General features: G+C 40.8%; 1 protein-coding gene across 1 annotated transcript in view; it reads left to right on the forward strand.

The window, feature by feature from the left end:
* Positions 1-14,885, forward strand: part of PHF20 (PHD finger protein 20) — a 32,254-nt gene extending 17,369 nt beyond the window's left edge. The window contains 7 exon segments of the mRNA XM_033153215.1: positions 1,331-1,495; positions 5,116-5,291; positions 7,063-7,198; positions 9,196-9,385; positions 9,906-10,305; positions 11,543-11,714; positions 13,016-14,885. Coding sequence (XP_033009106.1) covers positions 1,331-1,495; positions 5,116-5,291; positions 7,063-7,198; positions 9,196-9,385; positions 9,906-10,305; positions 11,543-11,714; positions 13,016-13,071 — 1,295 coding nt within the window. The 3' untranslated portion in view covers positions 13,072-14,885.
* Positions 14,886-15,251: the final 366 nt, after the last annotated feature.

A 15,251-nucleotide genomic window follows, 5' to 3' on the forward strand; every position in this document is an offset into this window, starting at 1 on the left:
CCGACGCCTCAGCAGCCGTGGAGGCCGTCCTGCGCTTCAGCAGGAAGCGCGGAGGTCTCCTTTGGGCGACGGGGAGCTTCTCCCCGCTGCCCCAGGCGTCGCTGCCGACGCCTCAGCAGCCGTGGAGGCCGTCCTGCGCTTCAGCGGGAAGCGCGGAGGCCTCCTTTGCGGCGACGGGGAGCTTCTCCCCGCTGCCCCAGGCGTCGCTGCCGACGCCTCAGCCGTGGAGGCCGTCCTGCGCTTCGGCGGCAAGCGCGGAGGCCTCCTTTGCGGCGACGGGGAGCTTCTCCCCGCTGCCCCAGGCGTCGCTGCCGCCGCCTCAGCAGCCGTGGAGGCCGTCCTGCGCTTCAGCAGGAAGCGCGGAGGTCTCCTTTGGGGCGACGGGGAGCTTCTCCCCGCTGCCCCAGGCGTCGCTGCCGACGCCTCAGCAGCCGTGGAGGCCGTCCTGCGCTTCAGCAGGAAGCGCGGAGGCCTCCTTTGGGGCGACGGGGAGCTTCTCCCCGCTGCCCCAGGCGTCGCTGCCGACGCCTCAGCAGCCGTGGAGGCCGTCCTGCGCTTCAGCAGGAAGCGCGGAGGCCTCCTTTGGGGCGACGGGGAGCTTCTCCCCGCTGCCCCAGGCGTCGCTGCCGACGCCTCAGCAGCCGTGGAGGCCGTCCTGCGCTTCGGCGGCAAGCGCGGAGGCCTCCTTTGCGGCGACGGGGAGCTTCTCCCGCTGCCCCAGGCGTCGCTGCCGCCGCTCAGCAGCCGTGGAGGCCGTCCTGCGCTTCAGCAGGAAGCGCGGAGGTCTCCTTTGGGGCGACGGGGAGCTTCTCCCCGCTGCCCCAGGCGTCGCTGCCGACGCCCAGCAGCCGTGGAGGCCGTCCTGCGCTTCAGCGGGAAGCGCGGAGGCCTCCTTTGCGGCGACGGGGAGCTTCTCCCCGCTGCCCCAGGCGTCGCTGCCGACGCCTCAGCAGCCGTGGAGGCCGTCCTGCGCTTCGGCGGCAAGCGCGGAGGCCTCCTTTGCGGCGACGGGGAGGTTCTCCCCGCTGCCCCAGGCGTCGCTGCCGCCGCCTCAGCAGCCATGGGGGCCGCTGTGCGCTTGGGCGGCAAGCGCGGAAATCTCCTGTGTGGCGCGGGGGACGCTCTCCCCGCCGCTGCTGCCGCCTCAGCAGCCATGGATCCCGGGCTGGGTGAGTATACCCCAAACTCTGTTTTTCACATTAAAAGTTGGGGGGTCGTCTTATACGCCGAGTCGCCTTATACGCCGCGATATACGGTACTGTTAATTCTTTAACCATGGACTCTTGTGTATATTCATTTTTAAAGTATTAATACTTCCTAATGTTTTCAGAGCATTCAGGGAGTGAAGAAAATGTTGACTTTCCCCAAGATCTTTCCCCTACGAGATCTGCCATTGCAACGAGATACAATTCAGCAAATCGGCCTTGTGCACATTCGAGTATGCAACTGCAGGGTGCTAATTCTGGGCATCGTAAACACAAATCAAAAACGAATGGTGAGATTGATTTAGTTTCTACCTCAATAGTCTTCACTTTAGAACTATGAAATGCTAGTAAAGGAACTGAAAATTTGCAAAGACTTGCTGCCTAGGATAGAGCGCGTTGACTACTGCAACAACACATTATCATAAAGCATGATATATTTTCCTTGCAGAGACATGCCAGCTCAAAGACCTAAGACTGATTTATCAGTTTTAGTTAAAGGGATTCTTGCTATTCTTCCTTAGCAGATTTGCTTGAGCCTGGCTTGTTTTTGTAACTTTCTCCTTTCTTCCAGTTTTCTATTCTTTAGAAGTGTTAAATTTTGTGTGTTTGCACATAATAGTAAGTCAAGAAGTTTGATTTAATAACTACTGTGCAAAGCTTCATGTTGGTGTATGCAACCCAGTTCTGCTATGCAAAAGATTTTGTTTTGCTCCTCTCCTGGCATGAGTTGATAAGCAAACCAGGAAGGTGATAGCTTGGTGTTGCATCCAAATATGAAATTATGGTATGTTGCTTCATAATAAGCCCCGATCACTGGCTACTCTTAAACCATGGTTTGTTGTTGACTTAATGATTGTGGCTTGTTACTGTCCAACAAGCCATGGTCCTCATTGTTTACTGTGCCAAAGAGGAGAAAAGCAGGAGGATTGGGCCGCATGCACAGTATGGCCTTACTAAGATAAGCTTGGCTTAACATGTCAGAATGCAGCCATTGGTTTAGACAGTTGGGTTCTATGTGTCCATTCTCTGTATTTGTCCATCTCTTACAATAGTCAGAACTAAGCAACAGTGTAGAAAAGGGGGAAACCACCAATGAATATTGAACAAATGTTTTAGAAGCACCTGAAGGTTACACAGATGTTTAGGTGTAGGGTAGCACTAAGGAAAGAAGTATTAAGGTGAATAAAGAAGAATAAAGGTGAATATCCGGAGGGGATAAATTAACTGCCTAGCACAGCAAAAGTTGCCTTGCAGCCTAAGAAGCAATGACAGGAGCAATTCAACTGGGCCTTAAATATGGCAAGGGGTGATAATATCTGGGGGTCTTAAATAGCAGCAGTGGATGTTAATACATAACTACTAGCACCTGTGAAACACTGTTGAAGCTGAAATGAAGTTTGTGTAAGAGGTAAATAGTAAAAAGCAGACCATATGATCAGCCCTGAAGAAGGAGGATCAGCACTGAAGAACAGGCATAGTTTATACTTTGTGTCGCTGCCATAAACCGTCAACCATTGATACAGAAAGAACATGGCTAAAAATGACACTCAACTTTCAAATTCAATAACCTTTATTAGGCATAACAGACAAGACAATTTCAGAACAGACATTGTGTATAAAATATATAGATATAAACTCAACAAAGTAAGGCTGATATTAATTAAATCTTTAGCACTAAAATTCATACTAATCCATAAAAAATTAACTTAAAACTTCTCAAAACAACCTTAGTTAAAACATCATTTGGTATAAATGATATAACAATATATCAGTTCTGCATTACTATTTAATTAAGACCCCCTAATCCTCTTTGTGATAGCTTATCTTTCTGCATGGACTGAGCTTAACAATTCGGCCACTATTGAAGTGATTTTATCATTACTGTCCGATAATAGTATTAATAGTTGGAAACGTAGAGGTAGGCCTATCCCTTTGTAAAGCATTTAATAATTGACTTCTAGCATTAGTGCCAAAATTACAAGAGAGGAAGATATGGTCCAATGTATCAAGTTCATTCTTACTGCATTTACAGAAACGTTCAGATTTTGGGGACACTCAACTTTCTTTTCCTTGTCCTGTTCCACATCTAGACATGTCCATGTGTAGTAATTTAAGTGAAGGAGAAGGCATCCTAATCTTAAATCTTTAATTTTGGTAATTTCCCCCAATTTGCAGATAAGTAGTTCAATATATGACTGTTGATTTAAAGAAGTATTGTTAAGCAATATCTGATGCTTCTATACACTTAGTTTATAGATATATTAGAAAATATTCAGTTGTATTAACAAAAAATGTAGTTATTCCCTAGCTGCATCAGCTGGTAAAGTCTTTGTGCTACAATATTGCTTGCCTCTGTATTAGTTTCCCATATAAAGCTTTGACTTATAAAAGTATTGTGTTATGAGCATGGGGTATACAGTGGTACCTTGGGTTACATACGCTTCAGGTTACATACTCCGCTAACCCAGAAATAACGCTTCAGGTTAAGAACTTTGCTTCAGGATAAGAACAGAAATTGTGCTCTGGCAGTGCAGTGGCAACAGGAGTCCCATTAGCTAAAGTGGTGCTTCAGGTTAAGAACAGTTTCAGGTTAAGAACGGACCTCTGGAACGAATCAAGTATGTAACCAGAGGTACCACTGTACAGGTGTGTTTGTGTGTGAGCTCAGAAAAAAATGATCAGGTGATCACCTTATTACTTGTGGGCTATCGTGGAAAGAAGGTTGTTTATCTTGTAAAGAGAGCAGCACTTTAACTAAACTAATTGTATATGGAAATCGGTTCCTGCTTTTTCTTTTGGATTTGTCTCATAGTATTTAGTATCTGAAAGCATTCTTACAACAACTGTGAAGAATAACATTTTTTGTGTATTCAAATCCTTCTTAATAGAGCCACACTGTGACCTAGTGTGGCTCAGAATTGTGTGCTTCACTGTTCCTAGATCAGCCACTCATCTATGAACATTAAGTCCTTGATACTTATTTTAAAATGAATTGGATTCCACCAGTTTCCATTCTAAATTCTTGCATTTGAATCATTTGTATCTTTCCAGAATGCTCAACCTTCAGGCTGAAATCTTCTAGATTTGGTTTCTGCTTAAAGGTGACTTACATTTTTCTAACCTTAAACCAACCTTTACCTACTTATAAGAGGTAATGTCCACTGCTACTCTAAAGCAAATTAGAATTTGAAGTTAAATGCATTTTCCATTTCAATCACTATATGACGTCTTTTAAAAAGCTGAAGACTTGAAAATAAGTTCTCCACAGCAAATTACTTTGGATACAAAAACTGAGAAATTATATCTCTAGATCCAGATCTTAATATTTCCTGAGCAAACTTACTCAAATCATAGGGAACTTTGAACTTTTTGTTGCAAACCACCTAAAGAGATGCCAAACCTCAGTGACAAATTAAGTGTGTGTAACATGAAAATGCACATACCTCTGTTATTGGAGAGGAGTTTTGTATTTATCTGCTCACTTACTTTACTTTAATCTACTTTTAAGTCCTTATTACTTGATGGCAAGCTCCACTGAAAAAGTAAGCATGTGTTGGGTTGTAGCTGCATGTTGACACGATCCAGTCAAAGCAAAGCACACACGTCTCATTGATTTCAGTGAGACTGGCTTCCTTTTATTACATTATGTTTCTTGGCCCAGTTTTCAGTCAAGAAATTAAGGGTTTGGCTGGGTTTTACCTTACGTCTCACATTTGTTTAGTAATGGATACAAATTTAACAAAGCATCTGAGTCTGGCACAGAAACACAATTTTAAGCATAATCTGGAATGTGTGAAAGTCTTAACAATGGATATTCTTTTGCTAAAATTGTTTAGAATGGCCACCTCCTTTGGCAGCTTTCAGGAATTACTCACACAGATTTTTTCCAATTACAATTCTTTGCACACAGAGGATGATACCTTGAGTGAGTCATCTGCAGATAGTTTGCTTTGGAGCGATGATGACTGCAGTCAGGACGTTGATGTAACAACTAATCCTGATGAGGATCTTGAATACGATGATAATGACTTTGAAATTGTTCGGTGCATTTGTGAAGTGGAGGAAGAAAACGACTTTATGATTCAGGTACATGGTTGTGGATTGTGAGTGTAATGAAGTAAATTGAAACACTTAAGTAATTATCAAGTACAAATTGAATTTTTATTGATATATTTATGGATCTGTGTAGTTCTACCTTGCTATATTTTCATGAAAGCCTAGGTTGCACATTTGTAAATTAATAATATATTGCAGTGCTCCTCTGGATGCCTAAACAGTACTTAATTAGGAAGATTCATTTGTACATGTTTTATGTGTGTGGATAGAGATAGATAGATAGATAGATAGATAGAGATAGAAGAGAATCCTCATTACCAAACCCCCAAATGGTGATGCTATGGAGCTTAACTGTTACCTGAAATTGCTTTATAATAGAGTAGATAGTGTCAGATCTGACTTCTTTTATTGTGTTGAAAATATCTCTAAGAATGTTCTGAATTGTGCTTACCTGTAACCCTTGCTTGTGCAATTCATGCTTAGGTGAATGCTAATGTAGCATAAACAAATGCTTAAGATTTTAGAATGACATAGAACTCTTTTAATCTTCCTAAGAAAACCTCCCAAAATTCCATTACTGTACAAACATGTTGTGTCCTCCCTCCCTCCCTGTAACTCAAGGCTGTACTTCGCTTGTGTAAAGAAGGGGTAGGCATTTTTCACTCAGGAAGCTGGAGAAATAAGCCCTCCTCCCTACCATCCAAGTTTACCTGGCTTGTTAACTATAATGGTGGTAGTGATAGAGGATGGCCTACTTCTCCCATTCAGATGCCTGGCTTGGGAGCAGGTAGTGATGTAGTCTTCTCATTTAACATAGTCCTGAGGATGACATATCTCAGTGCTCCTGGTATCTGGCTGACATGCCAACCATTCAACTGCTGCTAGAGCAGTTTAGATAAATAGGTGAGGAAGATGCAGGCTGAGAGTTTTGAGATTCTTAAGAGGGAAGGACCAGAAGATCCTGGTGGAAACAGAAGATCCATTAATAACACAGGGAAAAATTGGGATTGGATTCGAAATAGTTCATTGAGGGAAAGAGTTTGGTATGCTTAGCTTGATCCAGCAGGTGTTGGGGCTGATTTGGCCTTCACTAGTTCTAATACACAAGACTATATGTCATATATTCCTTCCAAAGGTGTTACATTCATATGGGAAAACTGAAGTTTGTGCTTCTGACAATTTCTCTATAGATATATGACCTGATATTTCCTGATTAATTTTCTTGCTAACTGATTTCCATGTTGCATAGTTTGTAATTTTCCAGTTAAAGGGAAAAAAGAATAATTTCCCATAACAAGACTTCTCTTTTTCATTTATTCTGTTTGTAAAAGAAATATGCACCAGCAATATACAGTCATGTATTTAGGCCTCTAAAATACCTTTAAAATGTCTGTTTGTTTGTTTGTTTGTTGTTTGTTTGTGTTTAATGCAGGGGTCAGCAAACTTTTTCAGCCATGGGCCAGTCCACTGTCCCTCAGACCTTGTGAGGGGCCGGACTATATTTTGGGGGGGGGGGGAATGAACGATTTCCTATGCCCCACAAATAACCCAGAGATGCATTTTAAATAAAAGCACAAATTCTACTCATGTAAAAACACCAGGCCCCACAAATAACCCAGAGATGCATTTTAAATAAAAGGACACATTTTACTCATGTAAAAACATGCTGATTCCCAGACCGTCCGTGGGCCGCATTTAGAAGGCGATTGTGCCACATCCGGCCCCCGGTCCTTAGTTTGGGGACCCCTGGTTTAATGCATACTTTGCATTGATCTAATTCTGTTTATTTGACTTACAACAGTGTGAAGAATGTCTCTGTTGGCAGCACGGAGTCTGTATGGGTCTATTAGAAGATAATGTACCTGAGAAATATACCTGCTATATATGTCAAGATCCTCCAGGTACAAAGATTTCTAAGGTTGCAGAGTCTTCTAATAGTATGTAGTAATTATTATTATTATTGTCTGTCTCTTTTAAATACAACCTATTTGATGTTATTGACTTATCTCCTTTTAATTTGCAAGTTTACATTATTATGCATCTGAAATGATAACATTAGATGGAACTTTGTTTTCCTTGTCATTTAATTCATACTGTTTGGAGCATTCCAAATGAAACCACTTATAATGATTGTAATGGAAGTGAGGTAAATAACATTACTCCCTTGGTTCCACAATTGCCATTCTGGGTAGACCAGTACAGTGGTACCTCGGGTTACAGACGCTTCAGGTTACAGACTCCGCTAACCCCGAAATAGTACCTTGGGTTAAGAACTTTGCTTCAGGATGAGAACAGAAATAGTGCGCTGCCAACGCAGCAGCGGCAGGAGGCCCCATTAGCTAAAGTGGTACCTCAGGTTAAGAACAGTTTCAGGTTAAGAACGGACCTCCAGAACGAATTAAGTTCTTAACCCAAGGTATCACTGTAGTACCAGAGGCTACCAGGCATGTTCCTTCTAACCCTAGATGCCGTGGTTTCCAGGGATCCAAGGCAGATGGTTGCAAAGGGGAAGCAGAGATTGCATCCAGTTTACCTGTTCCTCCCTCTCATAGCACGCACATAGCATGAATCAAGTTACTATAACATGAGAGGTTGGAACAACCCTGAGAGTTTGGGCTCAAATGCATTCACAGGACCCCAACAGCTAAATTTTATGAAGAGTCTTAAGAATAGAAAAGAAAGGAGGGCAAATGGAGAGGCAGAAAATAACAAAAAGAACATTTTAGTTCAAGTCTCATCTATTCCAATATAGCTACTTTGATAAGGGCTTCTGGTCTCCTCACATACAGTAGCAGATGGCCAGTTGAGGAACAAGAGACTATTTGGCAACAGTCATCTTTTAAAGAGTTTCTTACCTAGCTGGGTCTTGATTGACAGGTGGCTGTATCCAGCCAGTCAGAAGTCAATTGTATCCCTCAGGGAGGTGGCTTGACACGTTCTGGAAAATGCATTATTATTGGCCAAATCTCCATCTCCCTGCCAGACAAAAACCTATTCTGTACTTTGCATATTCAAAGGGAGATTGACCTCTCCACTAAGGGAGAATGCGCAATTCTGGGCCCTCACTGCAGTGACAGTTGTATATAATAGCATGTGAAAAAGAGGTTAAACTGACCAGTTTTCAATCTATATTACTTCTGTCAGTATAATTTCTACCTTTTGAAAAGGAAAAACTGCTCTTGTGCCTCTAGTATCGTAGGATACAGCTGTGTAGAGATGATGACCAGAATACACCACTGTAGCAGGAGAGCCCAATTCTGGCTTTTCCCTTCTCTTGCACTCCTCACAAGGAAGGTGCTGCTGAAACCAAAACAAACTCACATCACAGCAGCACCTATTTTTTCATTGCCATAAGGAAACAATTTTTTTGTGTGTTCAGTGGCGGCAGTAGCTTTCTCCTCACTTGGAGCCAAGGATTTTGTGTGTTTTATTCAAGTGCAAAGATGTGGTTAACTAAGTTTCAGATAAAGATTTCTCTGTGTGTGTTTATACAGAAGAAAGTTCCACTATGTTCAGTGGGCTTACTTCACAGGTAAGTGTAGATCTGATTACATCCTTTGTGTCTTACCAGCTTCCAAGCCTTCTTAGACTGGCTTCAAATGAAATTCTGCATCATAGGACTTGCATTTTGATACTGGCTAGTTTTTACTTTAGTTAAATGATATCCAATTCACTATTTTTTTAAAAAAATGCCAAGAGAGAATTTGAGTATTACTAAATAGCATCCTTGTTTGAAGCAAAGGGTGGGGAGTAGATTTTTTTCTTTGCAATTGCACTTTAAAGTTGACTTTGTACTATTCCTTTTTAGAAGCTACTATTATATGGGGGAGGGGAGGAAGAGAATAAAGATTAAGTAGTAGAATATGATAATTTTTGATCAAGAGTTTTCTTATACTTACTTTTGTAATCTTACCCTCTCATTATTCTGCTTCAGGTAAGAGATCCAGTTTGAAATACTGGTATGAGAAGGAGTGGTTGTGCAGTGGTCACATGCATGGCTTAACATTTTTGGGAGAAAATTCCCACCAGAATGCTAAGAAAATAGCTACGCACCAACTTCTTGGCGATGTGCAAAAAGTGATAGAAGTACTGCATGGACTTCAACTGAAGATGAGCATTTTGCAGTAAGCATTGTTTTTGCAAGTTCTCATTTGTATCATACCGATAGATTTTTGAAGAAGCAAGTGTGGTTAGCATTGCAGATCTCAGCTGTGTATGGTGTTCTGTGGATCTAAATTTGTAATGAGCTAGTGTGGCCTTGTTGCTAACCCATCTTGAGAACTGGACACAGTGAGCTTCCTTCTCATGTGCTCCCCCCTCTTCTAGTATAGCTGCAACGGAAGTGTTCAGAAACTGTCACTTTCAATCTTAAATTAACCACAGCTGGCCATGCCACCCAATCCCAGACAAACTGATTTCAACTATAGTTAGTTGAAATAAACCAACTTTAAACCATATTTTATTAAGCTGACCATAGTTTATTGACTACAGTTGACTGCACACTTGACCGTGGTCAATCTAAGCAGAAGTGAAAACTTCTTTTCTTCTTGGAGAAACCTTTTCTTCTTGGAGAAAAGGAGTAGGTCATCTGAATCGTCTGTAAAAGTTTGTAGTCCTGACTTCCACTTACTTGCTTTTTTCCAGAAGCAAAGAACATCCTGACTTGAAGCTCTGGTGTCAGCCTTGGAAGCATCTTGAAGTAGATGAAAAATCACACAGCACGCGCCTCATTCATATTGATGAAAACTGTTGCAAAGAGGAGACTACAAGTTACAGAACTTTTAATGGAACCATTGAGAAACCTTCAACCATTCCTTCTGTAGAGGAATCATATATCACTAGTGAACACTGTTACCAAAAACCTCGAGCCTACTATCCTGCTATAGAACAGAGACTTGTCGTGGAAACCAGAAATTCAGACATTGATGATGGTGTCAATAGGATAAGAGAGAATGGAGATGATACTATAGTAGAGAGATTAGGATGGGAGTTGGATAGAGAAATACACAAGTTTGAAAATGAATCGAAACATAACTACTCTAAGGTATGTTGCATTGAAGTATTTCTGAGTTTCAGCAGCTGGGAGAAGGAAAATCTTATCTCCAACACAAATAGATATGATAATCCCTGCACAGGGAAGAGCTAAGCTTGTATACTAAGAATGAGGTAGCATACCTGCCATACAGCTTGGAAATTTTGAGGAGTTGCTAATGGAAATAGAAATATACATAGAATACATTGCTGGCCAACAATAGAAAATAAATGCAAAGGTGAGAATTGCAGGCTCTATCTAATGCTGCTCCTTGCACTGACAGAAGGCTCTTTGATCAATTGTAGAGGAAACTGGAAGGGAAGTGATCCCCCCCCCAAAAAAAAATCTTACTGTTCCGGAGGTTCCATTAATACTTTAAAGCAGATTTTGGAAGCATACAGAGGGCATCACCAGGAGAGGGAATCAGTAATATCATCTCCCTCCCTATTCCACTGGCAAAATCCTCTGCTGAATCAAAAAGCCTTCTGTCAGCACAAGGGACTCCATTTGATACAACTGTGCAACCAAAAACCCCTCACATCGGAAAATTGTGATGAAATTTAAGAGTATAGACTATTTGTCAGGAGAGCTGTATAGAACTAATGTGCCTATTTATTATTTTAAAAGGTTACATTGTGTTCTAATTTGGGTGTCCCCTTTTTTAAAAAAGAGAAAACAGTTAACTAGCTTTCAGAGTGGAAGTATTTTCTATATAATGCAACCGTATTTTTTCTTATTCTCTTAGGCCTTACTTCTGTGGTGACTGTGTTAATACTCCATATTATTTTCCCAACTGTACTCTGAAAAACAGTTTGTAGTCATAAAACTCAGAGTTCAGCAGCATTTGACAAAGGAACTTACTGATATACAGTGGAACCTTGGTTCTCGAACTTAATCCGTTCCAGATGTCCGTTTGACTCCTGAAACGTTCGAAAACTAAGGAGCGGCTTCCAATTGATGCAGGCACCCCGGAAACAATAGCCGACAGCCACACCAGACTTTCGGCCTCCGAAAAACTTTAGAAAACCAGAACACTTACTTCCGGGTTTTCGGCGGTCAGGAACCAATCTGTTCGTCAACTAAGCCATTTGAGAACCAAGGTTCCACTGTATCTATTTATACTCTGTCTTTTGATCCAGAAGTAGCCCCATTTGTAGAGCCAGATTATTCAGTAAACCTTTAACTTTTCTTTAAAGTACATTGATTGATTTACTGCCTATAAGCATCATTAATTTGTGTATTTTGATAGGTAAGAGAAAAAGTCACATCGGAGGAAGCTATTGAAGTAAAACTGCTGGAAAAAGACAAGGAAGGAGTTGTGAATTCCCAGCTGCAGTGGCAACTTAACCTTTTGGCCCACGTTGAGTCTCTGCAAGATGAAGTTACTCATAGGATGGATTTAATTGAAAAGGAGCTGGATGGTAATGATTTCTTTTCTACAACCTTTGCCAGTTTACAAAATAATCTTTCCAGCAGTTGGTAGAGCATGAGACTCTTGATCTCAGGGTCGTGGGTTTCAGCCCCATGTTGGGCAAAAAGATTCCTGCATTACAAGGGGTTGGACCAGATGACCCTTGTGGTTGCTTCCAACTCTATAATTTTATGTAATGTGTAAATACATTCAATTTTCTTTAAACCTTTTTCCTAATAATGCTTTGGCATAGCTGCCATGCTCAGAATTCGTATTGTCACTGAGCTATCCACCACAGCCCAATATATTTCTTTCCTGTGTAGCCATTGCCACTTGAAATCCCATGAGTGTACTTGGGAAGTAACATTTTTTGTGGGTTTTTTGGCCTTAATTGTGCACCACTTTATAGTTTTGAACCCCTTTTGTCATTTTCTTGCTCATTTGTCTAGAACAGGGGTCAGCAAACTTTTTCAGCAAGGGGCCGGTCCACTGTCCCTCAGATCTTGTGAGGGGTCAGATTATATTTGAAAAAAAATATGAACGAATTCCTATGCCCCACAAATAACCCAGAGATGCATTTTAAATAAAAGCACAAATTCTACTCATGTAAAACACATTCCTGGACTGTCCGCGGGCCGCATTTAGAAGACGATTGGGCCGCATCCAGCCCCCGGGCCTTAGTTTGGGTACCCCTGGTCTAGAATGAGGATAGTCCTTTGGAGCAGCCACAGTCTACCTGAATTTTCACTATAATAAATCCAGATAATTTTGTTTCTGCAAATTTGCCTACTTCAGTGTTCATCCCTAATCCAGGTCTATGGATGTAGTGGTTAGATAGCACTGGTTCCAATACCACCATCACTCCATGGTGGAATAAGTGGTGGGAGCTTATTCCTGTTCTCTGCTTTCTTTTTAGCCACTTACTAATCCATAGCACTGCCGGCCCTCTTACTCTGTGACTTCCTTACAACCCTTTGGGGAACCATCCTGACAAAAAGCTTTTGGCAAGTCCAAGCATATAATCCTACTGGCTCACCACATCCATGTGCTTATTGGCACTCAAATAATTTCAAAATTTGATGAGGCAGAACTTTCTTCCATTTATAGAACCCATTCTGATTTGTTCCTTTTATATTCTTAATTATGTTTTCTAGCAGATACCCTGGTACAAACGTTAAGCTAACTGGCCTGTGATTCCCAGAGCCTTTTTAAAAAAATGTTTTGTTGGCCATTTCCCAGTCCTCTAGTACAAATTAGTTTACCAGTGACTGATGTGTGCACATTTTTAAACATTATTCTTTTTTCTTCCAGTTTGGAGAGCTGGTTGGATTATACTGGGGAGTTGGAGCACCAGAACCACTAGCTAGACTCCCCCAACTCAAACATTGTATAAAACAACTCCTCACAGACTTGGGCAAAGTGCAACAAATAGCACTTTGCTGTTCCACATGATACTGGAGACTTCTACGTGATGGCTGGAGCGTATCACATGAATTGATCACTCTCTGTTAAATGGTATAGCATGCTTGTTGCATGTGATGCAGAACTGACTTCAGGGAATTGTTTAGGAACAAGGGTCCACTCTTCAGAAAGTGATGGGGTTGCCCTTACCTTTTGTTCATTTGGCTTTTGCTAGGCATTTTTAACATTATGGAAATGGATTTAGTCTTGTCTTCAGAGGCTAGGAGCAGGCTGGTAATAATACTTTTCACTCCTTGTATCAAGTTGTTGAATTCAACATTCATGTTCTTTGCATACATACACTGACAAAATTGTGCCACTGGAGAACAAAGTTCTGAGAGCCAAAAATGATTAGTTGACCAAGGCTTGTAAATTACATTCTGCATAGTTTATTTAAATAACTAGTGCACCAGACAGTCATACTTTATTTCTAATGGTTTATTGCATAACCACAGTATTTAATCATAGAGAAGATATTATTTTCAAGCCTAGCAAGTATGAATGTCTAATTTAATTGTAAACTGTTACAAGAGGTTTGCAGATTATGACCTGAAAACTTGTCTACTATTTTGAATACATGTAGTAGAAGGTCACACCTTGGTTGCACTTCTTTTCTTAGTAAATGATTGTTTTCCGTATTTATCATGTCATTGTAGCATGACTTAAGGTACTGGGAAACCCTTTTTTGTTGTACTTCTGTACATTCTTGAATTTCTAAATCTGGCCATGCTGTGCATCTTCATGACCTAGTGCTGATGAGACCACCCTCATGGCAGGGGACAGGACGGTCGGTGAGATATAAGGTGTACTACAAATTCAGATTTGTCTGTGATGGACACGGTGTGAGTTTTCTACCCTACTGTTAATAATTGCCATTCCGGTTATAGTTTGAAAAGTAGTCTTTTTCAATATTATAAACTTTCTCATTGTAGAGACTTGTAAATGTGTGGTTTTGGGAATCAGGTATTTTATATTTGTGTAAATGGAACCTCAAGATCTATGCATGAGGTACTGTCCCAAAGCATGGGGGCATTATGTTAAAAACAGTATGTTTCAGAATCCCTTTTTGTACTTTTATTAGTTTCCTTATTTGTATTATTGTGAGATCAAAGTGAAAATGCTGCTTATGTTGAAGCTACATTATACAGTACCTTTTGGAAACATTGGTGTATTGTAAGTATTCGTTATGTTTTTTTTAAAAAGTTTGCCTGCAGATCAATATTTCCATAATTGATTTTTGTGTTGGACTACACCTGGGACAAAAGTTACTTCAAGCTGGACAAGAATGGACTATTTTTCATTGATGGTGTTCTGAATGTTGGATTTTTTATTACCTTGATATCAGTTGTTTTGGACACCACCAAAGTTTTAAAATTTAAAGCACATTTGTGAGTTGAAGACCTGTTAAGTGACAAATTGATAATTATGGATATAAATCTGTAATGTTTATATGCTGCAGAATTGATTATGTAAATTTCAGTTAGCCAATGTTTGTCATAGGAGTAACAATTACTTCAGTTAACATTTTGACCAGCTAATTTTTTCAGAAAGAATTATTACACTATTCTGAGTTGAAACGAAGGCTTTGTGCCAAGACTAATTTCAGGGAATAATTTGTCTCCAATTTATTGGCACTATGATATGAGTGTAACATCTGTACAGCAGATAAACTTATTTTGCTGTAATAATTTGGAATAAAGCTTATGTGACCATTAAATGACACCTGGCTGTCTCAAAGTAGCATAGTGCTTGTGCTGTGGGAGTGTTCACAGCAATATTTAGTTACGTAGCCAATACCAACTTTATATTTTCCCATTGTGAACAATGAAGGTGAGTGATTTAAACAGTTGTGGTTATCTGATGTTTGAGTGACTTGCGGTTCTTGTTTTGCCATGTAAATATCCTTTACAGATGTTGAGTGAAGTGAACTCTTAAAGTGAACTTTGCTGAAATGCAGAGCTTTATAGGAGTAGTCATAAATACACAGCCAAGCTTTATTATTTAAAAATATATTATAAATACATATATATAGTTCTCATAAAGGAAGGCTGCCATCTTGCTGAAGCTGAGCAGGTCTGGGTTTGGT

The sequence above is a fragment of the Lacerta agilis genome, chromosome 6 (genome assembly GCF_009819535.1).
Source record: "Lacerta agilis isolate rLacAgi1 chromosome 6, rLacAgi1.pri, whole genome shotgun sequence".
Taxonomy (NCBI): Eukaryota; Metazoa; Chordata; class Lepidosauria; order Squamata; family Lacertidae; genus Lacerta; species Lacerta agilis.